At 49.7% G+C, this 26,098-nt stretch overlaps 2 protein-coding genes across 2 annotated transcripts; both read right to left on the reverse strand.

The window, feature by feature from the left end:
* Positions 1-5,629: 5,629 nt before the first annotated feature.
* LOC146198933 (uncharacterized) lies at positions 5,630-7,975 on the reverse strand. The gene is made up of 3 exons (XM_084592674.1): positions 7,861-7,975; positions 6,344-6,610; positions 5,630-5,952 (listed from the first exon to the last, which is right to left on the reverse strand). The coding sequence occupies exons 1-3, from the start codon at positions 7,867-7,869 to the stop codon at positions 5,752-5,754; spliced, it is 477 nt and encodes a 158-aa protein (XP_084448800.1). The 5' UTR covers positions 7,870-7,975; the 3' UTR covers positions 5,630-5,751.
* Positions 7,976-20,362: 12,387 nt separating this feature from the next.
* Positions 20,363-23,806, reverse strand: LOC146198934 (uncharacterized). The gene is made up of 2 exons (XM_084592675.1): positions 23,711-23,806; positions 20,363-21,977 (listed from the first exon to the last, which is right to left on the reverse strand). The coding sequence occupies exons 1-2, from the start codon at positions 23,717-23,719 to the stop codon at positions 20,724-20,726; spliced, it is 1,263 nt and encodes a 420-aa protein (XP_084448801.1). The 5' UTR covers positions 23,720-23,806; the 3' UTR covers positions 20,363-20,723.
* Positions 23,807-26,098: the final 2,292 nt, after the last annotated feature.

Genomic DNA, 26,098 nt, shown 5'->3' on the forward strand with positions numbered 1-26,098 from the left:
AAGCACACTCTCAGGCCGCGAAATCTCCCACCTGGGCCCCTTGAATAGCTAGAAATCATCCCACCCTTTTCGTTTTGCCAAATGAACTACTGAATATCCCATTCCTCAGAACTATTCACCCACAACTACAAGAAAAATGTCGCACTACTCATGCTAAGGCGTTTCCGAGGCAGAGACCGCCTGGGTGGATGTCACATGCAGTGACGGAAGTGCTACAGCAGGTATCCTCTTTCCTTCGCTCACTCCACTTTAACATGGACGATTCTCTCCAACATCTCCCAGAACGAGGCAGAGGAGGCTGAAATAGTCGTGGAAATCACTTTCTCGGAAGCCGGGCACATTGTCACTGATTCAAAAACCACCATTCAATAGTTTGTGTGAGACAGATTTCACGTTTCGGTCTTCGAAGTATAGACTACCCTGTGTTGAGCCCGCCTCGCCAAGTGAAGCCGACGTGAATGCCGGCGCATCCGGTTGCCATGACATCGGCGAACATTTTCATTAAGTCAGCGTAGTGCGAAGGAAGCACGCGCGGCGTCTGTGTATAACGTTCCAGAACATTGGAACGTTATACACATTATTATACGTTATACGTACACGTTATACAGATCATTGGAATGTTATCGAGCTCTCCTCGCGCGGAAAGGAGACAATGGAAATGTCTCCTTTTCCGCGCGAGGAGAACTCGTTGCCTTGCTCGCATCGGCGTCACCTCCTCCTCATCACTATTCGGCGACGATGACTCACCTGGTGGAGAAGCAACTGGTCTTGACCAGAAAGTTCCGCTGAGGCTGGACAATTATGACGCGCATCTCTGCGGGAGGACGAGAGAACTTTCGTGCTATTGAATTTAAGTTGGCGCGTTGTAACAGGCAGCCTTGGCGCGTCCTATTTACTCAGGTCGCGTCGTTTCGGCAGGCCTAGTCAATGTTATAGCCAGTATTGGAGCCAGTGTTCCAGCGAGTGTTTCAGTGCTTCATCAAGTGCTACAGCTCGGTTCCCGGGGTCAACCCGCTGTTCGGCAGGCCCGCTGACCTGCGAGAGAGCGGCACTCGTCTACGGATGGCCACATCGTGACTCTCCAGATGTCGGTCTGTGACAGTGCCCGGTGAACAATTTGGTGTTTGTTTGTTCTGACTCTCTCGTACATTATTTATAGTTTTGATGCCTCTTTGTATGTTATTAGGGCCTGTCTGGTTGCATGTGCTGCAATGATTCTTATGAACCTCGTGCTGTGTATTTTAAATGTAGTGCACGTTTCTCTGTATCGTCTCTTGCTGTGTATAAAATTTGTTTTGTTTGCTATTCCTGACTTCAACCCTTTCTCTGGCTTGAACCGGCGAGAGCTGGGCACCACGGCCACCCAATTCTGCCACTACAGGTAGCTGACTTCCGGCTTAGCTTGCTACGTAGTAGTCGAGGGCATCTCTTTTGGGACCGGGACAGCTACCCCACACACTGCAAGCGTGTATGGCAGTGTGCGCGCCAATAGTGGCGCATCGTTAATAAATTACACCTATTAGCAGGTGACACTGAGAATCGCGGTAACGAGGTAGCCGATTCTTTAGCGCGAGGCTATACCAGAGTCGTTGTTGCAGCAAAACCGTCTCACCCGGCACGAGAGGCACCAGCCGCGGCCGACGACAACCATGAAGTGCACCCGAATTGAGCCGCCACCTAGCACTAAGGCTAGCGTAGTTTATTCTTTCTGGCTTTAGGCACCTTAAAATCCCAGTCAACAAATTAGCCATAGCCTTCATAATGGCGATCTTATCCTGGTTGATGCCTACAGTACCACTCACCGGGCTCAGATGGCCTCAGGTTCGGGGATCACAAGGACACGCATGCACACTTTCAGAAGTTGACCAGAGCCTATACCTCCACCCAGCAGCTCTTTTCCCCACCTCACTAAACCTTGAGAATAAACACGCCGCCTTGTGTAGATGACTCCAAACACACACATACTCATCCCCCCAATCTATTTTGTATTACCAGCACTCCGCCTGCTCCCTTTGCCCTGAACCTCAAGCTACCGCTCTGCCACTCCTCGTCAAATCCTAGGCGAGACCACCTAGGCGGGGCCTGGAGCACCTTACTACCTGGAAGGCATAAGCGTCCCTAGATCTCGGAGGACTATGTCCACCATGTCATCGTTGCAAGCTAGGCTCCAGACGTTATGTCCCTTTGGTGCAGGAATGTTGCGTTTTCACCATTGTGGGCTATTGATGGGGCTAGGCACCTACGGGTGCCAAATTCCTCTCTCCTAAACACGTTTTTCCACTAACACTTTCAACACCCGCTGCGGCCTAAAGTCAGATATGGCAGTAGCCGGGAGAAATCCCAGAAATACTTTCTCATGCGTTAAAGAAAGAGTGGAGTGGGGAAGCTAGGTCTTCACGTTTAAGCGCGCGGCGTTGGTCGACCGACGTCCAGCTTTAAGGTGCTGGTAATTTTTCATGAACTCCATCAGGCTTCATCGCATTAGAGGTCTTGCCGGACTGACCTATTTGTGGTAATGTTGAAAGATGCGACGAACAGCAGAACGGAGGGGCAGGCATCGTCCTGGTAGTACTACGCTAGCCGCGAACCTTTTCTGGCAATGGAAAAACGTATATGAACGGCTTGCCAATTACCACCAGGTTAGCAGATACAACCGCTAGGATGCTACCGTCAAGCTGGCCAGTGCGGTTTGTTTTTAGATATTACAGCGTTTACATGGGTTTGGAACCGTGAGGTGTTCTTCCCCACCTGTATGGCTTCGTGGGTGTGATCAGAAACTGCTTCAGTGATACCGCTGCAGAAACGGAATACTCTGCACAGACTTTGGGACCGAGAGCGCAAGTGCCTTGTGGGGCCTGCATGGCAAACTATAATGATGTGTACTAACTCTGCAAAGTGGTGAATCCACGGATGTCTGAAAATGACAAGGTTGCCCATTTTATCAAAGGTATCGTAGATCATCTGTACCATTTTCTCACCACCAAATGCAACTTGCATTCTGCGGAGATCATCAATGTTGACATACATTTGAACCACTCAAGGGGCGTCACATTACCCCAACGTTCAGACGCTTGCTTGATGTCGCCACCGTCTCTCGCGTCGATTTCAATCAGCCCAATAATTTGCTTCACACCATTCCACAAATCTATTTTGTCCGCCGCAGTACAGTTTCATGCGACAGTGGCTTCCTGCAGGCAGGTAGGGGCACCACTCCTTGATGTACACAAACACACACACACCCCTACCGGTGGGATTTCCAGCGATACCAATGACAGTGCCTGAGTCAATCACTCTTATGCCACTGCGCCAGCTCGTCCTCAATTTACCAGCGGCCGCTCAACATTGGCCAGCTTCGGCCCTGTCTACGAGGACTACTATAAGCCGAGCCGGCTCGCAAACCACCAATGGGTTACCACTGTGATATGACCGGGCACACACCACGGTGTCACCGCCCCTAGGGCCAGATTCCCCGCTACCAGCGAGTATGGTAGAATCCTCGACCGAATTGTAAAGCGAAAGTTCGTAGCCGACATTTCTCCTTCTTCCGGGTGTCTAAATAATGAGCGTCATAATGGGCCAATTCCCCAGCTTCAGACCACGACCTTTCTCCACTCACCTGCACTCTCGACACGTGCCTTCTCCTAAACGTCACTCGTCACTCAGTGCACAGCGTAAGCGCTTAAACGGTTGTCGCACAGTGGTCACTGGTGTGCAGACACAAAATGACATCACATAGCGTCACCAACCGCGCTGTGGCCACGAGTACTCCGATTTCAATATAATCAAATGATCATATAACCACTAATTCATGGAACGCATTACTTCTTCGACATCCATCTTGCAGCTACACTGAAAGTGCCATCACAGTGCATTGTAAGGACTTTACGTTTTCTGATATGGAGCTGACTGTGACATGCCGGATTCATACTTTTATTCTCAGCCCCTGAGAAATGTTTCAGTTCTGACAGCACACATCGAAGCACCTTGAACGCAGGATTTAAGAAAGGAGCTAGAACAAGTGTTTCAAGCCTGAGCAAAGCCATTAATTAAGTCTGGATATTTCAGAATTGTTTTGGTACTTTTACATTAAAATTTTCATTGAAACTTCTACGTGAGTTAATGCAGCGCAAGGAAAAACACTTACTGGATCTAAATCATCATGATAGTGATACAAAAATGTGGCATAGGTACCATACGTAGCAAATATTTTTGGACCAATGAGCCCATGATTGGGCTGAGCGTGTGCCCGCAGGCGATGCCGCCATTATTGCTGATCGCCTAGTTTCGCTATTAATGTTCTTTCGCAAGAATTCCCCCATCGATCACAAGCTCGCAGGGACAAATTAATAGTCTCTTCTAGCGCACACTTTTCATTACGCTTGGCCAAGGGTGTGCGGCCTGGGAAGTTTCGCAAAAGCTACCGATACACGTCTCATGCGCAGTGCGGAGGCAGGCACACATGTTCTGGTACATTCCGGTGTCTCATTTTGTCTACAGGTGAACTTACGTCTCTTTTTTGTATTAGAATAGAAAGAAACGCATTTTTTCTGACTTGTGCAGTGCATAGCCGGGTTTTGTGAGCTTCTACATAAACATCCTTGTACAACAGTAACCTTGAATATTGCGTCTATGGGATCAGGTTAATTCACTTTTTTTTCTGTAGCTCCTCCTAATGCAGAATTCAAATACACTAAATGAACGAAAACCCCGACTTTTCACCCGACCATGAAGTGTTGTCAGAAACCCCGTTTCCCGCTTCATATTGTTGCCTATTAATTTTTCGATCTCGTGTGTCACTGTTGAACGTGAGGCAATCGGGATATTGTAGGCAATGTGAGCGTTCTTGCTCTCAAGGATTTCTTTCTCGTGTCCGAGGAAGCGAAAGGTGCCTTGAGATACGCTTTAAAAGCCAATTGCTCACCCTACGAAGACGGCTCCAATTTACAATCCAATTTCCAGTCAGCAACCAAGCATAATCGCTCAAGGTGCATTCAGATCAAGCCCACGGTTTGCAATCCTGCACGAGAGCCGTGAATAAAGTCGCTGCCAGCCCCGCACCGCCAGCTTGCTTTGTACGATGCGGTTCCGCCCACAGGCTCTTTTTGCTTCTGGTAACTGCATGGGCCATGAGGCGTGGCTCAGAAATGCGGCCTCAAAATGCTCGAGATTTCTTGGCCTCATTTCATTCGTCCTTCGTTGCCAGGGGAGCACAAGCGATGCTTTGCTAATTTATTATTGATGCATATTAGCCACTTACACTTTGCATCACCCAAGGACGCAGTGTAGAGCTGAGGCCCCGGCGCTGGCCGACGATACTTAACGCCGGACACATTCGCAAATCGAGTCTCACCTCACCCTATTATAAAGAAGTCGAGCTGACTGCGAACAGCTGCGCATACTCTCCTAGCAATTTAAGCTCTTGGCTGGCGTTTTCGCCTTTTGTTTTATTCGTTGAACTCTCGGCCATGAAGATTTAGATGCAATGTTTTGTTCCGATTCCAGGGCCTCATTACTTTTCAGCATCCAGATGTTCGGTTTGCAACCGTTGCGGAGCTGCTGAGCAAGTTACCGAAACTCATGGTCATGCAAGGTGATGGTTCACCAAAAGAAAGGACGAAGCACGCATTGCTGTGTGCCCAAGGGCGTGATGGTGATCCGCCCGAATGTTTATTGAGCCTGCGGGCAGTACAGGTCGCCTAGAGTCATACTTTTGAACTTGTTGTAGTGATCTAATTAAAGGGACTAGGGCGCTTAACCGTAGTGCTTGCCGGCGAAGCCATATCCGAGACCGAGTCCGTAGCCGTGGCCGTAGCCGTGGCCGTAACCATAGCCGAGACCGAGTCCGTAGCCACCGAGACCGTATCCGGCGTGTCCGTAGCCGACAGCAACGGCGGGGGCGGCGACAGCGACGGGAGCGGCAACGTGGGCGACAGCGGGAGCAGCAGCAACGACCTGCGATGAGACAAAGAGAAGCATTTTTTTGTTGTCTAGAAAAAGGTACAGCACGCATTAACGCGAGCAATAAAACTGGAATATAGCGACTGCTTGTTCTACGTGGTTATAAAAATCCCCTTTTGTATATCTAGCACCTAATTCTTGACGTGAATTACTGGTAGTATGGGTGGCTGGTAGTATTACCTGACTGCTTAGTCTGACTAACGTAACGCAATAATTCTGTTGCCTTTGTTGGGCAGATGCTTTGCGTATATTAGTACCGTTTCTCTGCTTTAAAATGCGTGGAAGCTTTATCGCTTGTCCTAGAGAATTGTCTTCCACATAGAACGTTGCAGACTGGGGTTTACAGGGTAGCTCTGCTGGCAATCTTTACCCTACGTGTTCTCACCTTAGCGTAACGAGGGGCGTAGACGTCGCTCCTGTAGGTCACAGCGCTGGTCACCTGGGCGGGCACGACAGCCTTGGCGACGGGAGCAGCATGAACAGCCACGGGGGCGGCAGCGACAGCGTGGCCGTAGCCGAGGCCGTAGCCGCCGTAGCCGCCGTAGCCACCGTAGCCTCCGTAGCCTCCGTAGCCGAGGCCATAGCCGCCATAACCGCCGACAAAGCCGGCGTTGGCGGAGTAGGCGACGGCGAGAACAAGGACGGCGGTGAGCTGTGCGAGATAACCCGAAGGAACCATGCATGACTTGTCCATGCGTTAATGTAAAGCGCACACTGTAGTTTCATATTTTCGTTTAGTTATTAGTAAGTTTCACGAGTTGTGCCAACTAGATTATGCAAAAAATGGCAATGACATTAGAACCCATGCTTACGGCGTTACGTGCGCAAGGTGGTGTAAGGACCTGAAGTTAACACCATTCTTATGATTCGTTCTCACGGTTTCTCCAATGCTGTTTTACTTCACTTTCGCTTAGGCTGGATTGGCACTGTTACTTTCCGTAAAGTGTGGGTAGATTGTTTGCTGGCACTTACACTGCAGTTGTTTTAGCTTCACACCTTTTTTTGCGGCTAATTACTTTTGGTTCTTTTTCCATTCAGTTGTATACGGAAGAAGCCATCCTGCTGATCCCGCATTCGATGCAATGAAATGCCGTGGGATGCATATTCCTCTTGAGAATACGAGGAAGAAGGGATCGAGCAGCTCGTAATGATTGCGTCAGCGCCGCGAAAGAAAATCTCTTTAAGGAAGGCGCCAAGGGGTCTCCAGCTAGGCACTGGCGACTGCGTCCGCCATCTCGCCAAACGACCGATGCGTCCTGATTTCGAGGCTAATCTTGTTGCACCAGTATGCGCCCCCGGGTGTGGGTGAGAGAGAGCTCGGAGTTAAAATAAAAAGAAGAAACAATAACAGACGAAAGCGGCGGTCCCAAACGGAAGCGTGCCCTCGAAGTGGATCGCTGGAAGGCGGTAATTACATGACAACCACTGGGACGGCGGGCGCGCCGCTTAGCGTCATTGAGGACGGCTGGCAAGCGGAAGCAGATGCCGACCGGAGATCTCGTCCACAACAGTGAAAGCTAATAAAATCAAGTGCTGGTAAGAATAACGCGCTGCGGCCGCGGGTAGGAAAGGGACCGCTACTCGCTTTCTCGTTCGTTTACACTAATGCTCTGCTGCCAGCTGTCCTGAATCGAGCTCCGCGATGCAAAACTATCCTCATCTTTGCAGGTGACTCGGAAGAACTTAAGTTACGCTTAATGGTGCTTCGTTGGAGAAAAGCCCACCGGAGGCGACGTCGAAATAAGCTCTATGGGGGGTACCATTTTGTGCGGCTATCCGAGTTCTCCGGTGTGCTTAGTCCAAACCAGCGCCGCACAGTCCCACGGTGGGTAACGGTTGACGCGACCCCGCGTTCTTCAGAGACGCTGCGTGCTGTAGCTGCCCATTCGCGGCGTTACTTACGGCGTTCATGGTGATGCTGCTGCTGATTGTCAGTAGACTGCGACTTCCCCAGTGACGGCAGGTCGCTTATATAGTGGCCCGAACAATGACGTTGCTTCGGCGGAGAGTGCGAGAAGATGCGGGGAAGGGGAGCCCGTCCAGGTGGAGAGGCCGTGGTCTGCTGGTGCGACCTAGGCCGCCGTCGTCCATACCGGCGGCAGGAGCCCTCGCCGCTTGACCGCGGAATGCGTTTCGGCCGCTGCCGTGGTAGTGTTGGGCGTGTGCCGCTCCCGTTGGGTTCCCGTTCATCAGATAGGCGCCGGCGCCGCCGTTCGCTTTCGATGGCGCGCCGGACCGCCCGGAGGGGAGAGGCGGCTCCTCGCCTCCCTTCTCGCAAGCGCGGGCTGCACTCGGATCTATCGCCCGATTAGGTAACGGTTGTTCTTGACACGCTTGCCCGGCCGCCGTCACTACCGCGCAGCTGGTGTCGCGCGTGCGAACTCGCGATCGGCGGGCAGCGTTCAGCCTTGGAAGGACGGCGCGCTCTTTGTCTCCTGTTTCTTTGTTTTTGGTTTCGGGGCGATTTTCAGGATCTCAGGCGCCCCTTTTTGCGAGCGCGGTACGGCTGCTCTGAGACGCGTATCGAACCACCTTCATTTCCTGGTGCCCTAACTGGGCACGCTCCCAAGTGTTGGAGAGTGGACGGTGTGCGTCGACCTCCGGCAAGAGCGCGGGGACGGGCGTGGACGCTGGAGGACCTTGTAGAGGACGTTTAAGATGCTCCCGTAAGAGATGTCTAAGCTACCTCCACCGGATGTTAATGATCTCTAACGCGATGCTCCTGGAAACTTGAAAAGCTGCTGAAAGCTAGGGTTGGGAATTGCCTCTATTTTTGTGGTGCTGCAAGGAGCAAAGTGCTTCCGATTTTTTTTTTTTTTTTGCGAGTTAGAAAGCGTTCTAATTTCAAATGGTCAATGTATGTCGCGCTGGATGCTTCGCAGTCATTTGTTCATGCTACTGCGTAAAGCGATGACAAATAAAATGATATAGATGATGATAGTTTAGGCAAGTTACGTTGACCGACGCCGAATAACTCCTGGCTAACGGTATGGTGGAGAATGTCGAATAACGATCGCGACTCATGCAGCGGGGAGCATTCGCAAGAGGTTAAAACTAACGAAATAATTCTGCGGAAAAGGCGTAAAATTTAAAAGGAAATAAGCCGTATGACTCTCGCTGTGGTAGAGCGAATGTTTCAGGAATATGTTTATTCGCACATCACTAACAACTGTTTTGTGACAAGAGAAGCAACAGTGCGAAAACAAAACAAAAAAGCACCGCAGATAAACGTCGAAAGAATGATGGTGTGCATAATAGGAGAAAAATAAAAGGAAACGGAAATAGTCAGGTCGTGAGACCTGTTTACGCAAGGGCCATTAATGGAAATACTTCCTCTCCCTACCCGCCAAAGGGCGAAACAGAGAAACCGTCACCAAGGCTGGCTGTTGTTCTTGAACTTGGGGACATAGAACAAGCGCTAGAAGTCTAAAAATAAAAAATAAAGAAAGACTTGTAGTGTTGTAAAGTAGTTAAACCAGGTAAGCGTGCGAAAGTATGTGTTTTACATTGTCGATCGCCGCACGGTTTCTATTTGTGTTTAGAAACTGACAAGCCCCGCTGCAAGCGTGCAGTGGTTTGGGCGCTCGACTGCTGCGTCCAAGGATACGGGATCGAATCCCGGCTTCGGCGGCTGCCTTTCGATGAAGGCGCAAAGCATGGGCGCCCGTGTGCTGTGCGATGTCTGTGCACGTTAAAGAACCCCAGGTGGACGAAATTTCTGGAGTCCTTCATTACGGCGTCTTTCATAGCCTGAGTCGCTTTGGAACGTTAAACCCCACAAACCAAACCAAACCAAACCAAACTAAAAGTTGCTGAAGACCACGACATGCAATGCGTAAGACGAAGGAATGGCAAGGGAACATGCAGGGTGGTCGGCTGGGGCAGTTGCTAAAAGGTTCGCACTCTCTTCCGACGATAAATACTTGGGGTCCAATCCGCTCCGACCGCTTCCTTTTTTGTTGCTATGCTGGCCTGACAAGATTACTTCAAGGAAGAAGAACGCAGAAGCCCGAGTTCGAATTTAGCCCCTCGGGCAGTAGGTGGTGGTGGTAAGAACATTTATTTACACAAGGATGTTTGGATCGGCCCATAAGGGACCGGTCCTTACAAGCACTAGGTGGAGGTCCCTAGTTGGGGACTCCAGTGGCGGTTGCCGCCGCTCGGGCACGTCCGACTAAGGCTTGTTGGGCCTGTAAGTCGTGGCAGCCGAGCAGGACCGCCTCCCAGTTCTCCCGGGTTGGGTTGGGGATGGGGGGAATAGCCGGGTTGGAGGGGCAGGCCCACACCAAGTGATAGTTGTCAGAAGACACTGCTCCACAGTGTCGGCAGCTGCCACTAAAGGAGGGGTCAAAATGTTTTAGGGCTGCCGGGCACAGCAATGTATTGGTGAAAAGGCGGAGAAGGAGCCGCTCATCCGCCTTTTTGAGACCTTTACATGGGCTGGGTAAAGGCGATGATAATTTTGATAGTACGTCGTGATATCTTTGAAGGTGTAGGCCGGATTAAAATCGGGTTCCTGATCGGGTAGGGAGGAGAAAACAGCCCGGTGAGAGAGCGCACGGGCGGCTGCGTCTGCTGCCTCGTTTCCTGCCAAATGCTGATTAGCAGGGGCCCATATATGGTAGCGGTGTGCGGGGTCCATATCCCGTATGCAATTTAAGTAAATTTCATAGGCTAGTAAGGGAGTCCAGCCTTGTCTGACGTTCCGACAGGCTCCTCGCGAGTCGGTAATTATGTATTTTGAGTCGGAATGAGAGGCCGCGAGAGCAATCGCCAACTCTTCTGCGTGTGTTGTACTGTGGGCTCTGAACGTGAGACCGTTAGCCGTTTTGCTGTTGTGAACTACAGCGGCCGTGTACCATCCCCCGTGGTGAGGGCCGGAGGCGTCCACGTAGTATACACTTGTTTTGTTGCCATAATGTCGGGCTAGGGCTTCCGCTCGTGCCAGGCGTCGACCATTATGATCTTCGTGTGACATATTCGCTGGCAGAGGTCGCACGCAGAGGGCGCGTCTCTACAATCCTAGGATGCGAAACCTGTCTTCCGTGAGTGTGGTGTGTTGGATATGGAGTTGAGCAAGAAGGCGGCGACCCGACTCCGTTTGCGACAAACGCGTGTACTGATTTGTAAGGTGGGCCTCCCGGAGCTCCCGGAAAGTATTCACCCCCCCAAGGGCCATAAGACGGCTGTTTGAAGTAGTGATGGGGAGGTCCAGGGCACGCTTGACAATTTTGCGAAGGATAACCTCAAGGGCATCCTCCTCTTGTTTCCGTAGGTGGAGATAAGGTGTCGAATATAGAATCCGACTGGTCACGAAGGCGTTTGCCAGCCGCAAGGCATCCTTACTTCGCAACCCCCCGCGTTTGTTTGAAACCCGGTGGACCATGCGGCCCACCTGTTCCCCCACCTTACGGAGTTTGGCCAATGTAATGTCTGACCGTCTGTGTTTGTGTATGTAGAGTCCGATTACCCGTATCTCGTCAGCTTCGTGTATGGGACCACTGTCTAAAGAAAGAGTGATTTGAGTTGTGCACTTTCGCGAGGGGCGGAGGTGCACAAATTGTGATTTTTGTGGGGAACACTGAAGACCACAGCGGCGGGCGTAGCGGTCTACTATCGTCGCCGCTGTTTGCAGGCTGGTTTCAATGTCCCCGATACTGCCTTGCGTGGCCCACAGGGTGATGTCATCGGCATACAGGGCGTGCTGCACACCAGTGACACCATCGAGCTGAGCAGGCAGGTGCATCATAGCCAAATTGAGCAGCAGGGAAAGTACTGCGCCTTGGAGGGTTCCCCGCGTGCCGAGTAGGTAAGGACCATGCTCATTATCTTGGATGCGAATGTAGGATTGACGATCCGTGAGAAATTGCTTGATGTACTGGAATGTGTTGACACCACAGTCGGTCGGGCAGTAGCGCTTTAGCACAAAAAAAAAAAAATGAAAACCTCAACGTAAATCTAGAACTTGTGTTGTTTATAGCATTGCTTTTTGGAGCAGACAGTTCCCAAACTTCTTGCTATAGCGAGAATGCGTGCATGTACGAAAGGAAAGAATAAGGATAATTTCGCCAAGCGTTCTACTTCACTCTCTTCCGCCCTGAGTAGTAAGCCCATAATTGCTCTATTTTGACCCTGGGCACACTGAGATTCGAAACGAAACTCGTCTTGTAGCTACAAAATTGCTGCCGCAAGCCGTTTTTCACAGGCAGTCATTACAAAACGGCCGCTACTAAGGCGTGTTGAGCTACAGTGTGTTAGTATTTATTGTTTGCTCAGGCCAGGCAAGGGAAAGCTATCGTGACCGTCACTTTGTGAATAAATTAAAAATTGATTCCGACTATAAACATAATAGTAAATGTGAAAGCTTTTAGTTTCAGGATCAGTAATTAAGTAAACAATAACGTAGAAAGTCATACAGGGCAAAGTTGAGCTTACTTTCATCTTAAGGGGAACAAATGAAAGAAGCTCGCCGCGCCTTCGGTGAGTTATTACAGATTTACGAGCACGAACTTTTGAACGCAGAAGCGGGTAGTGGAGGATAGTCGGTAAGGCAGTAACCACCAACCTGTAAGAATGCCGAAGGGTTGATCTTAGATAAAATTGGCACATTTTCCTTGTCTGCAGCGATTGCTTTCGAGCGCAAATGCTCCCCCCCCCTCCCCCTCTAAAACACACACACACACACACACACACACACACACACACACACACACACACACACACACACACACACACACACACACACACACACACACACACACACACACACACACACACACACACACACACACACACACACACACACACACACACACACACACACACACACACACACACACACACACACACACACACACACACACACACACACACACACACACACACACACACACACACACACACACACACACACACACACACACACACACACACACACACACACACACACACACACACACACACACACACACACACACACACACACACACACACACACACACACACACACACACACACACACACACACACACACACACACACACACACACACACACACACACACACACACACACACACACACACACACACACACACACACACACACACACACACACACACACACAAAATATATTTCTCTCTCAAAGATATATTTCTTCTCGTTAGACGAAGCTTGCGCCACAGTAATCGATATCGCAACGCATGCATGTTTTAGCGCGGTGAGCTCTGCCCGATGTACTGTTGTCTCTGAACGTTTCGAGACTCCACCGAAGTGCGACCAGCGCCGCCAGTAAGCGGTGACGTTGTTGCAACAATGGAAAAAGGAGAAAGAGCGCTATTCATGTCGGTGGCCGCTACTGTTACGCGATGATACATGACAGCTTTGTGTGTATAAAGGATCTGCCGTCAAGTGGCAGCCCGGTTTTCTGATCCTGTTACCTTTTCTTTTTTTAGAGCTACAAGAACGAATATGAAATAAAAGGAAAGACCGAACACCACTGGGTAAAGGCGTCGTACATCACTGGGATTTGAATGAAGCAATGTTAGCTAGCGGGGCCGCAACAGACGGTCTAGACAGATGAAGGATTCGTTCTCGATGAGGTTTATGAAAGGGCTTCGAATTCGCGCTCATAAGTCTTCGTTCGGCCTCCTCCCTAGTGCGTTGTGTTGTAATCGGGAAATCATCAGGGATTGCAGGAAATAAAGAAGAATCAGAGAACTGAATTTATGAGTGGAGCCTTAAGCGAACTGCCGCCTCCCTTTTCCCTTAGCACATTAGGCATCTGGTAAGCGGGGAGGAAAAGTTGAGAAACTTCACTGTTTTAACCCTTGGCGCTTATATTATCGGTCTTTTCGGCGCCATTCGTGTTTCTCTAGGGAGTAGGGGAAGCTGCTGATGTCGTGTTCATTAAACTCGTCGTTTTTGGGGAATGAATGGTGGGGCACTGTTGTAACTCCGCGTCTCTGCGGGGACGTTTCTCCAGCAGGGCAAAACCGTGTAACGAAAGGAAAGAGAGAAAGAATACTAATTAAAAAAGACAGGAAGTTCGCAGCATGGAGTGGAAGCCCTACATATGCTTGCTGTTCAAGCAAAAAAATGAAATCAATATCGGTTTTTGCAATGAGCGCAGCATTAGGATTGTCCACAATGGGTATTACTTTGCGCCGCCAAAATATGAATCAGAATTAGGTTTTCTCTCAGAGTATTATGTTCACGCTATAAAACTAGCCGCTATTGATTACCCTAGGCTTTTGGAGGGTATCATTCAGATTGGACAAGGAGAAATGATAAAGACTCTTTAAAGCAGCAGCTCCGCGTCTAGTCTTTAAATAGGCGGAGGAATTTTATAAAAACGCGAGCACGTTGTACCCCTCGTCTCTTTGACATGGCGTTTCCATTTTCTCCATTTCGGAATTGCTTGTTGTCATAGGAAAATTGTGTTGCTTGCTTTAAGAAAGATCAACCGTAGTAAAAAAGACCGACTTTCACGTGCTCTTGGCTTCGAATGCAGTCGATCTAGTAGCTGCACCTATAGGTAACCCCTAAAAAAATGAAAAAAAAAAAATAAAAACACTCGTCGAGAACGTTACATAAGCAGCATCATAGTTCTTGGATCCTGGGCTATCCAGTCGGGTTTTCGCATCCTTCTCCTTATCTTATCCGCCAGAGTACCGCTATGGAACATTCGCTTTCTAGACTGTAAGTATAATTTGTTAATCGATGGAACCAAAGGATGTTACAGTGAAAAAGTTGGCATGTCCACTTTTTCAGGTTACTTTGTTAATTACCCATTTCACTTCTTAGCTCTAAATAACGCCTATGCGCAGCCGTTATTTCCGCTTATCATAGCTAGTACGATGTACAGGTTAGATCAAACTTGTCTGCATCTCTCGCTGGGTTTTTTGCTCAGGAACTAAAGCGAAATTCTAAAGCAGTAATTAGCTTTCACTGACGCAGCTCACGCTCGAGGTGAGCCTAATCGACCTATGAACAGCAGAAGCGCTGGCTGCTTACCAACTGCCAATAATCTCGGATAAAATTATATTATTTTTGCTTCGCACCACATCTTTTGAGCGCTTCGGACATCTGTGGTCAAAACTACACAGGCGGCTTCTTTTTAAATACAAAGCGCCAACCCTTCAGATTTTCTCTGAATAATGAGCCGACAGATGTTACGATGCCGTGAACCTCCAGCCATTACGTGGGCGTGGTAAGATAACCACCCAAAAGTTGCGATGCCCACGAGCAGATTTTCTTTTCTCTAATAAACGCTCGTTTCGTAATGAGCTGAGCGCTTGTGACGAGTGTCACCTTCTTCGCAGTCGTCATATTTTTGCGTCCGGTAACAGAGAATGCGTAACATACTTTGTAATTGTAATACGTGCGGTTAAATTGTTCAAATGTGAGCCTAGGCTCTGGATTAATTGACAGGGGCGACCAACCGTTCGATGACATCAAACAGCGTGCAGGTGCTTTCGTGTACTCTACCCCCCCCCCCCCCCCCCCCCCCCTCCCCTTTGCCCGTCCTCCTATCAAACGGGGCTGGCGTGGCCTGCATTCGTTCCTTAGTACTTCAGCTCAAGGCTATACGCTGTCGCCACTAAAACACAACCAGGGCTCTCACTTTCTAAACAAAAACTTTACACGCATTTACTGAGGTTCGTAAAGTGACAGGGACACAATACCGGCAAAATTGTATCACGTTACTTGGTGTGAGAATTTAACTTGTAATAATTGTGGTCGTGCTGTCGACCCCACGGCGCCGGATACTTCGTTTAGAGCTAACGGTAATAAGCGACATTTCAAAACGACCCCGTAGAATAAACTCGCTCATTCAACGCAAGCATAGCTGATCTTTATTCTCAAGGACTCCTCAAAAAATTTTCACTATTATTTAGACATATCGGACGCATATATTTGTACGCCTTGCCAAAGCGAGTAAGAGGCATATCATCAAAGCCAACAGACGCGGAAAGAATGTAGGAATGTAATTATTGTTGTTTCCATGAGCCAGAAACTGGTAGCGCATTTTTTTCTCTCGATGTTCATTAAGTAGAAGGAAAGAAAACGGCATACCGCCAGAGGGATCTGAACTAACGAGCTCGTGCGTGCCGCGTCAGGTGCTTTAGCAAACGGTGCTACGTCCGGTCCAACGTCCGATGTTGCTGCGACGGCTATCCAACTTCCTGCTTTTTAGGTATTTAGGATGTATATATCCTCAATTAACAGCGACATCCTCAATCCTAGCAGAGAACGTAAAATAGGCTGCCCTCACCAAACGTGCCCCGTGAAACATCCCCAAACAGCGAGGAAGGCAGCTTACAGGAGAACTCCCTTACGCTGCAGTGGAATCGAGAAAGCCAGAATCGAGACTTTCGTTAGGCTATTGAAAACGCACTGGGTAGTTAAAAAAAAAGGCTTTTTTTTTTTTTTGCGCTAAATGTTCTGTCCGGAACGACAAGGTTAATTAAGATTCACCTCATAGTTGACTTTCAGATTTTGAGCACAATCAGGAATAAAAACTATAAATGCAAGTACGAAGCTGAAAACTGCGTTAATCCATTACAAAATACATGTTTCCTGAATAATTTATAGCAGCCAGGGCCTTCGCATGTAAGGTGAAAGGTGGAACAAGAAGCAGGAAATCTTCTGTCACACTGGCAGTGAAACGTCTTCTCATTCATCACCTGTGCGAAGGTGGCCGGTGTCAGGACGGCAATGGCGCTTCTGCAGTCAGCCAATGTAAAGTCGCCGCTGTATTGAAATTTGATTGCACGCGAAGAAATTCCGGTGGAGAACATTGATGTCCAGCTCACCATTTCAGCGAACCCCACCGCGCCCAGTGCCTCTATGGGGCGTAAAATTTATTAATCACTTCTCACGTGTGCAGTGCAACATATCGACCAGCATCATTGGTTGTAAAGACCAAATGAGTGCTTCTTATTTTGTCAAGAGAATAAATCGGCATGATAGAGTTGCACATAGCATTTAACTTCATACTTTTAAATATCGGCACTTATTTGTTTTTGTTTTTTTTTTTTGGTTGCATTGGCCGAGCGGAGATGACGAACATGTTTTCGGAAAGGGAGAAAAAAAGCAAGGAAGGTGATTAGTTAGCTCTCCGTGTACTGCGGGATCACTAGACCGGTTGATCCAAATCCTGCCTCATCATCAGCTAATCAAATGAAGTGGGTCTTTTTGTAGCATTCTTGAAATTAAACCAGTTCCTGTGAACCAATTTAATTTAATTTCCTTCTTGCGATGTTCCTAATGAGAAGCGCAGAGTGCCAGACTAATGTCCACAAAAAAAAAAGAAAAAAAGAAAGATACTTTAAAGCTTGCCATCGGCTTTGATCAGCATCGGAATGCCACAAAGGTAAGACCACTTCATCTTTTTTTATTGTATTCTTCTTTTCCACCTTGGCTTGGTTCTTGGTTTGGCTCGCATTGCGGATTGCTACAACTAAACTTACGAGGGGCCTCAGTTGCACGTCAGGTCAAGGGTCGCCTACGTATAATGGCTCTCCGAAAAAAGAGTTATATCAATATTGATTCGCAAGGAACGCCATGATGTTTCCGATGGCTCGTGTGTGGACTTCACAAGTTAGGACTATTCACTCGTTGACCTTCGCGATGAGTTAAAGTATCTGGAGTCAAAGCTATTAGAACAAGTAAAACTGGTTCTTGACGCCCTGAACTGCAGAATATGAGGGAACAGTCTAGTTGTTAAGCGTATTTTTAAGAGTCACGGGGAAAATGGAAGGGTACTGAAAGGTAATCTGTGATCTTGCGTAAAGAAACCTTGACGTCCAGATAGGGGGAATTGAACGAGTCGCCAAGGTAGGAAAACCTAAACATGACTATATTCTTATAATAAATGCGATATGTTTTAACTCCAAATGCACGTGAAACGTGCTAACGACGCGCCTGCAGACATAGCAACGTTTCGGATCTGGACTAAAGAAGATTTCTATCCAGAACTCAGCTGATAACAAGGAAGCAGCATGTATTTGTGCGTGTGGAACACAAACGAAATGAAAAAGTATACACTGCCGTTTGAGAGGGTTTCAATTGGCAGTGATTTTTATGCTTAGGAAAGCCTACAAGATTAAATAGTCTAACTTGAAAGGCTTTAGAGAGCTTCCTGCACCAAATTACGTAAACACTAATAGCGTTGAAAGCTATTTTTAAATCTGTATTAAAGTTTATAGCCTTATTAAACTATCAAGACAACTGGCGTGCTTTCACTTAATGCTGTGTGCCGATATCTTCCTTGCGAAAAATGCTTGATTTTCCACTCATGACTCTTATGCTTAATACAATGATCTCTCGCTATCAAGTTGTTTCACTATGTTTAGGAAAGATACGATGACTTCAGAAAGCATCTGTTTTACACCTGTGGTCAAAAATGTGTTTAGAAATGGGGCTATAGACAGTGTTAGAGAGTTGAAGTTTCTGTGGATGGCCCTGCACTTATCACTAGTGTGACTTGTGTCATCGGTGCCTGTTACCTCCACGTGCTTAGTGCAAGTTTATTAACCGGTCATGTAACCAATGGGCAGTCAAATTATAGACCTATGTCTTTAACCGCTATATCTCTCGAAAACTGTTAGAACGTACATCATCTGCCATTAGTTAGTTGAACACGAATATATATATTTTTTTTTTACCGAATCCGCAAGGCATAAAACCTGGTCGCGTTTGTAAAACACAGTACCTGAGTATCCAGAGTCAATGCCAATCACCAAGACCCCCTCCCGGTTTAGACAAAATATTGAATATCGATTAAAACCACCGAGCTAGCGCCCACCCACATAACAGTTAAACCATGGGCCTGCCGATTTCCGTCCTAATCGGAAGAAGTGGCACCAGTCGCAAGTGGAAACAGCAAAGGTTGCTTTCAGCATTCTGAGTTTCATAGGCTTTATCACAGCCATTATTTATTCTACAGGCTGAGATCATCCCTTCAGAATTAACCCATGCATGCGTGTAATAATTCATCAGTGCTTTTCGCCATCTACCATTGGAATAAGTAATCATACAGAGACACTACTCCCAGTTAAAAACCACAATGTGTTAGTTAAAATGAGCCAATGCTTTTCAACATAGATTCTCGGTAGAAAGGCTCCATTCTGGTGCACGCTTGATTTTGCAGGTCTTTAGTCCGCGTTTAGGCAGCGATTACGCTTTATGTGAGTTTTTGTATTTGTATGGTTCGATTCAAAGGAGAATGTTCTGCTTTGTACGTAGTTGCTGTCACTCCTTATTTTTTATGACAGTAAGAGTACGCTTAGGGCAGGCTAATAGAAAAAACTGTATGTGATACTCTATTCTCTTAGATCCGTGCAGTTGCAAAAAGCGAGAAAAAAAAAATCCGTACTGTCGTCGCTTCCTCGCGCTGACACTGCGGTCGCTTTCGACGACACGCAGATTGAAAATCACGTCTACTGGCGCATGCTTCGAGATCCGCAGGATGACCGCGTTCTACCCCGAGCGCCGGTCCTAGAGAGAAAGCGCGTGTGAGCTTTCTTCGCTGGCCCAGGGGACAAACATTATCGCGAGGCCATTACACACGTCGAATGTCTTTCTCCGCAGGCGCTACATCGTTCGTGCGTGTGCGCGCAAGCCGTCGTCGATACAGCAAGGCCGAGGGTGTTTAGCCTCATCCGTGCCCCGGGCAGCACGAGCGCCGCGTGACGGGCTTTCGCTCTTCCAAGGAACGATCCGCTTCGAACTACTCGTCGATTTGTTGGAGAAAAGTTTATTGCGCTCCTTTCACGACGCTGGCTTCCTTCCGATCGTGCTCCCGCCTCACGTGGAAGGAAAGAGGGAACGCGTGCACAGGCGTAGAGCAGCCGCCCGAAGCGGTTGTTTAGCCCCAAGTTCAAAACCGTGCCGCTTAGAGACAATGGAGCCCGCACGAGTTGTCCCAGTTTGTTCGCCGCGGCTCGTCAATAGGCGCGCGCATGCTCTGCGGGCAAACTTGGGATGCATTAGGATAGTGCCGCGTGCTGCTGACACGACGCTAAGCGTCGCGGGCCTCACCAGTTCTCTCTGCGCATACGCTCGTTTAGTGGCGCGCCAGCTGACACCGCCGATTCGCAGGCAAGCAGGCAAGAAGGGCTGCGACGTGTGTACCATGTGTGTACCTTGAGCTTCACTCGCTTGCGTCGAACGGGCGAGTGTGCGGGCTGAATTTGTAATAGCGCTCTCGTATGTATGCTATAGCATTTGCGCAACTACGCGCACGCACGCATGCGCAGACAGGAGCGCGCAAACTTGTACATACGCACGCACATACAAACACGCAATCATGCCATTTGCATTCTGCACGCTTGCTCCAGCATTCTCGAAAGGCAGAGCAAAGTGCTTCACGAATGAAAAGAATAAAGAGTGGTTGGTGACAGTAATGTGTTTATTGTACACAACTTAAGCGGCGATCGCTTCGAAAATCTTTGCAGCCGCCGTACATGCTACACAATAGGCAATGGTTCAGGCGAGTAATGTCTTTCGCTGCTCTATTGTGGTGTGTTGAAAGCAGCATTTTATTGCTACTCTCTGCTCATTGGTGTGAAAAAAAGTGACTGGCAACTAGTTGAAGGATGATGCCGAGTACGACAAAGCCGGCGTTCTGGAAAATAAGGTTATTCCTGCTCAGACCGCGTATACGAACGTTGAACGCAGTGCGGTAAGCGCGCCGGCTGTATATTCTCAGTCTGTAATGTGCGAGCTTTTGTTTCTTCAGCAAAGCTAAGGGCTTTCATCCTCATCTAGATGATTTCTGCTTCCCATGGTCGTACGTAACACCATGACCGGGTTGACTGGCTGCAGACTGGCTTCCGCCGCCGGCCTGTGCAGAAGCACCAGCGGTCCCTGCTTGCGCATAAGGGTGACCTCCAGCGTGGGCTCCTGGGTAACGCGGCGCTGCACCGACTGGACCGGCAAATCCATGACCACCTGCCCCTCCGGGCCCGGCTACTATCTGGGGGCCCCCGTAGCCAGCCCCCTGACCTCCGTATCCGAGGGCGTGAAGGGGTATTCCTGAAGGAGCACCTTGACCCAGTGGGTACTGAGCGACCTGCCCACCGCCGTACTGGCCGAAGGGAGCCCCACGCGCGAAGCCGGCAGGCAGGGCGTGGCCAGCCGCCTGTCCACCGGCGCCGATGTAAGCACCACCGGCTGGGAAGGCTCCGCCGGGAACGGCTCCTCCGGCGATGTGGCCGCCACCTTGAGGCAGAGCGTAGATCGGGCCTCCTGAGCCTCCGGCGTGGCCTCCGTGTGCAGGTGCCACGTTGGAAATGGCAGCACCGGGGGCAGCCCCATACCCTCCTCCGTAGAGCTGGCTTAGCAGTCCATAGGCCTGTGGTCCACCTAGAGGTAGTCCTGCCCCTCCTGCGCCGGCACCACCATACCCCGCCCCAGTATATCCGGCCCCACCATGTCCGGCCCCACCATATACGGCTCCGGCGTGGCCGCCACCGGGGTATCCGCCCAGGGCAGGTCCGAATGCTGCTGCCGGACCCACAGCACCCGCATACGCCGGCTGACCAGCGTGGACGGGTCCTCCTGCAGACACAACTTGCTGAGCTCCGCCTGCCCCAGCATACTGTTGAGGAAGGAAGCCTCCAGCATAGCCCGCAGCTCCGGGGCCTCCTGGTCCACCGGCAGCGGCCACGTTGTGACCATAGCCGGGAGGTACGCCGTAGCCACCGGCAGGAAGACCGGTCGCGTGCAAGGGAAGGCCGGCTCCGTGGGCCCCTGCAGGGTAGCCACCGGGCGCCTGACCTGCCGTTGGAGCTTGAGCGGCGGCGTGGCCTCCAAAGACCGATGCCGGTACCTTGACCGATTGGCCGTGAGCAGAGCTGGGTCCTAGCCCTTGGGCCAGCTTATAGACGGGAGCATTCGATACTTGGGTGCCAACAGTACCCGCTGAAGAACCGCCGCCAGAGCTTCCTTGAGCAGCATCCCCGGCGAGGACGTGCGGTCCCATATGGGACAGGATGAGAAGAATGCCCAGTGCCTGCGCGGTAAAAACAGCAACTATGTGTTATTGAGCATACAAAACGAAAGGCCGCATAATATAGTGGCTCTGAAACGGGAGTATCAGCGAAACTAATGGGCAGTTGAACGTAGTGTGAAGATAGCGCATGTTTTTATTTCAGGCGACAATAAAATGTCATTTCGCAGTCGAGCACAAGCGCCTAAAAAGGAGGCAGGAAAGGATCCTTGTTTGTTAGAAGGTGGTCTCTTTATCAAATGGGCGCGCGCTTTATTATACCTTCAGTGTTTCGTGAGACAATAGTGCTTAGCAGCAGACGGTAACTGTTATTTTAAACGCGGGGAAGGTTTCGCTAATGTGCATACACCGTTCCATATTACTAACGCGTGCTTCTTACTCTACGTACGAGTGCAACAAAAATCAGGCTGTAATCGCAGTGGTTTATATCAGGGGCGTGCAGAAAGATACACTGTCGCTTTTTCACTCACAGCACACCAACCCTCTTAACAGCAAAACTGGACAATCAGCACAACTGTAGTATGTATTTATTTTGGCCGAAATCTAAACCGAACAGGTTTCGGCATATGAAAACTTACCTTGTGGAATCATATTACGGTCAGAAAACAATTGAGACCGTTGACTGCCTCTTCGGCGAGGCATATGCAATTTACTTTTTGGCTAACAACCGTCAACAGTTTCAACCTTGGTTCTGGGTCATACTATACTCGAGACGCCACGATATTTTTATGCGACCGCAATGTATTGTTCGAGAAGATTGTCCATCTCTTCAGCTTGTTTAGCCTCCCTAGACGCAAGAGTTACGGAATGGGGGAGCGGAAGTTACGGGATCCCCGTGCTCCTCCGAACTAGCTCCGACATCACTCCGGGGCAGAGACCGGCGAGTGCGCGTCATTGATGAAGGGGCGCAGCACAACCAATAGAGGGGATAACAAGGCCTAACGTTTAACTGTGTCCTCAAATTTCATAGAAGGACGACGGGTAACCGTAAAGGGGATCTCGCACCTCTGTTCGCCGTAAAGGCGGGGGTTTGTGACAGCGGGTGATTAAAAAATGAATTTGCACATTGTATGTTCTCAGCAAGGATGGTGAAACGTCCGCATGCATGGCGAGGAAAAGTCAGAAGTTCACTTTTGTTCCTGTGTAGGTGAAGCTTTCGGATGACGGTGCGCCATGCGTGACGCGCGTACTTTGCGTTCTCGAAACCTCAAAGGTACACGTTGGACACTTCGCGTTATAGATTGCGCAGAGGTCCACTAGATGCGTGTTATGTGCGTTCACGTTACGAATTTGGGTGACTGCACATTGACATAATTTATTTCTGGATATTATACGAATGCCCGACAGGACAATAATCGATGAATAATATCCCATTATTAACGCCCTGGTTGGCAGCATGCACAAGGCGGGCCGCTTCTGGAGTACGCAATACGTTCAAGCTAAATAGACGATATGGACAGGTAGCGGTCTCATACGCAACACCACGATGCGCTAAGAAACTATTATGGTATGCCCCTCGGCGGTGTCACAGGAACACACTGTTATATCCGCTGCCGTGGCCAATATGGTACATGGCGTCAAAAAAGCGTGAAAGACGAAGAAGACATTGGTCATCTGACAAAACCTGGCAGCCGAGAGACCAGAGCGGAACTGTTCGGCGAGCGATGCGACGCGACGATGCAACACGATCGCAAGCGCGCTGGAAGCCTGCTTGTAAGGGCGAGGCGGCGACTCACAGCAATCATGGCGCCTTGCGTCGCGGTCGGCGGCAGTAGCGGCAGCGGCGGTAAGGGCAGCAGTGGGACCAGCAGCAGCGCAGCAACTCGGGGCTTCCGGTATAGGCGCTCGTGCGTACTGGCTTCCCTTGGGCTGCCCACCCGTCTTTAAGTATAAGCGCCGATCGGGGCCAGCCGCCCGCCCGCGGGCGAAGGAGCCGCCCCGTTGCAGGGAGACGACCTGCTTTGTTCCCACAGGACGACCACAGCGACGACCACGACCGCCTCGCGCAAGCTTGGTCACTGGTAAACGTGAACGAGACTGTGTATCCCAACGCCGCTGTTGCCACCGGCCGTTTTTACTTCTTTCTTCGAGGCCCCCTACGACGACTCATCGCGCTCACCATCGAGTCCCTCCTCCTGCGCAACGGCGTTCTCGATAGACCGGCTGGTGCATTGCGTTCGGTTGTTTGTGGGTAGTTTAAAGTGGGAGTGCACAATTTTCACTCCGTCTTGTACATTTTGCCCGAAACACCAGGCATTTAACCAAGTCAGACTTAAATGTCCAGCCCGCTTTTTCTTACCCGCTCCCGCCTCTTCTTTTTTTTTCTTTTCGAGCGCAGCGCGCTCTAGACATTAGTTTCTCGAAGAAGGTCGGGCGAAGGACATCTACAACACGATACTGTGACGTGCATGCTCGCGCGATCACATATACATGACCGAACGGCTTCGACGGCGGTGCCTCGCAACGAGTGAAGTGCGGCTTGGTTCCTGCACCGCCGCCGTCGTGGCCTCCCTCGACATCGGCGAGGGCAGCGTGCGGCGCCGGGCGGAGCCTGCCGGTGCGAACGGGCCCGACGAGCGGAATCGGAACGCGTGTTGGCCACTCCTCGGCTTTTATAACCACTACCGCCGACACCGCCGGCCGTTTCTTCGCGGCAGCCCTCTTTTTTTCCCCCTACGGGCCGAGCGACACCATTCTCTTGTGGCAGCCCTCCGAGTGCGCACACGGCGTCTGGACCGCCCGGGGCGTTTCACACATAAGCGAAACGGCAGTGGCGATGTCGAAAACATTGACCAATGACCTTGCGCAGCAGTTATGTGCAGCGGGGCACTTTGTTTCGACACGTTTTTCTGCTCACCGTCTTTATATTCTTAAGTCCACGTGGTCGAAATGCTCTATATTGCAGAGACTGCGAACCCTGACGGCTCACACTTCATTACCCTGCCACATTAACAGCTTTACGTCATTCATCTGCGCAAGGAACGAACACCGTATGCCAAGAATTAATTTTACTTTGGTATTTGGGGCTGTGAGAACCCGTAGATAAAACATGGGAGTGGTTTTGCCCAGAGCAGAAGTACCCTTCATTCTGCCCCATCGGAATGCACAACCTGCTCTGTCTTTTTACCTTCAGAACTGACATATTTCAAGCCTTTACCTCAACAAGTGGTTTCTCACGAGAACCTCCAGATTAGGCCCGTTTTTACGCATGGCGTTGCTGCTCCGAAGCTGCCTTTCGCGGCTCTGAGCTCCAACTCCAAAACTTTTGCAACTTTTCATAATTTATATGAACTCTTTCTTGTGACAGTGCGCATACATTTGCGGCTCGTAGCTCACATCCTTATTGAAGCTAGCTAATACGAGAAGCAGAGTAGGTGTCGCGTGCGTCCACCTTAAAATCGCGCTTTAAACATTTCGTGTGGGAGGTTTTTCAGCGCTATCACTTAAGTTTTAGGGCTTGACAAATGGCAGGGACCTTTGGATAGAAGGACATATATTATGCTGAGGTATGCAAAAACAAAGAAAAATAAAGAGACTTTGCCCGTGCCACAAAGTATAACGGGCTTGGATAGAAGGACATATATTATGGTGAGGCTACAAAAAGAAAAAAAAATAATGTGCCCGTGCCACTAGGTATGACGGGCTTTGGATAGAAGGACAGTAAAAAGCGCACGAAATAGAATATGTTTGACTGCATAAAATGCAGCAGCATAAAGGGAAAGAAGAGATGGGAAAAGAGTTGAGAGCCCATATTAAACGTTCAAGAAGAATAGTGCACATGCCTGTTAGCATTGGGATTGTGGGCATGCGTCCGGTCTCGCAGCAACAGTGGAATAGGTTTTCTGCTAATATAGAGCATTTGAATCGCGGGCTGGGTGCTTCCTAACTTAAGGACCTCCAGTGAGGCTAAGCATATGACGTTGAAACAAAGAAAGAGGTAAAAGCAGGGCTCTGTGGTTCCCTTAAATTACTCCTCTTAAATCCAGTGCTAGGAGATCTGAATATGAAATCGCCAAGCGACCCCCGAGGCACAATACGGTAGGTTGCAAGTTCTGTTCAGTTCAGTCGTTCAGTCGTGTCCGACTCTTCGTGACCCTATTGACCATGTCACGCCACGCTTTCCG

The sequence above is a fragment of the Amblyomma maculatum genome, chromosome 2, assembly GCF_055883805.1.
Source record: "Amblyomma maculatum isolate TAMU_Amacu chromosome 2, ASM5588380v1, whole genome shotgun sequence".
In the NCBI taxonomy this organism is placed as follows: Eukaryota; Metazoa; Arthropoda; class Arachnida; order Ixodida; family Ixodidae; genus Amblyomma; species Amblyomma maculatum.

Bases quoted from the DNA above. Each gene is read 5' to 3' on its own strand.
- LOC146198933 (XM_084592674.1), bottom strand. The intron at 5,953-6,343 runs GTGAGAACACGT...GTCTCATCGCAG, and splicing joins ACGCCCCTCGTTACGCTAAG to GTCGTTGCTGCTGCTCCCGC.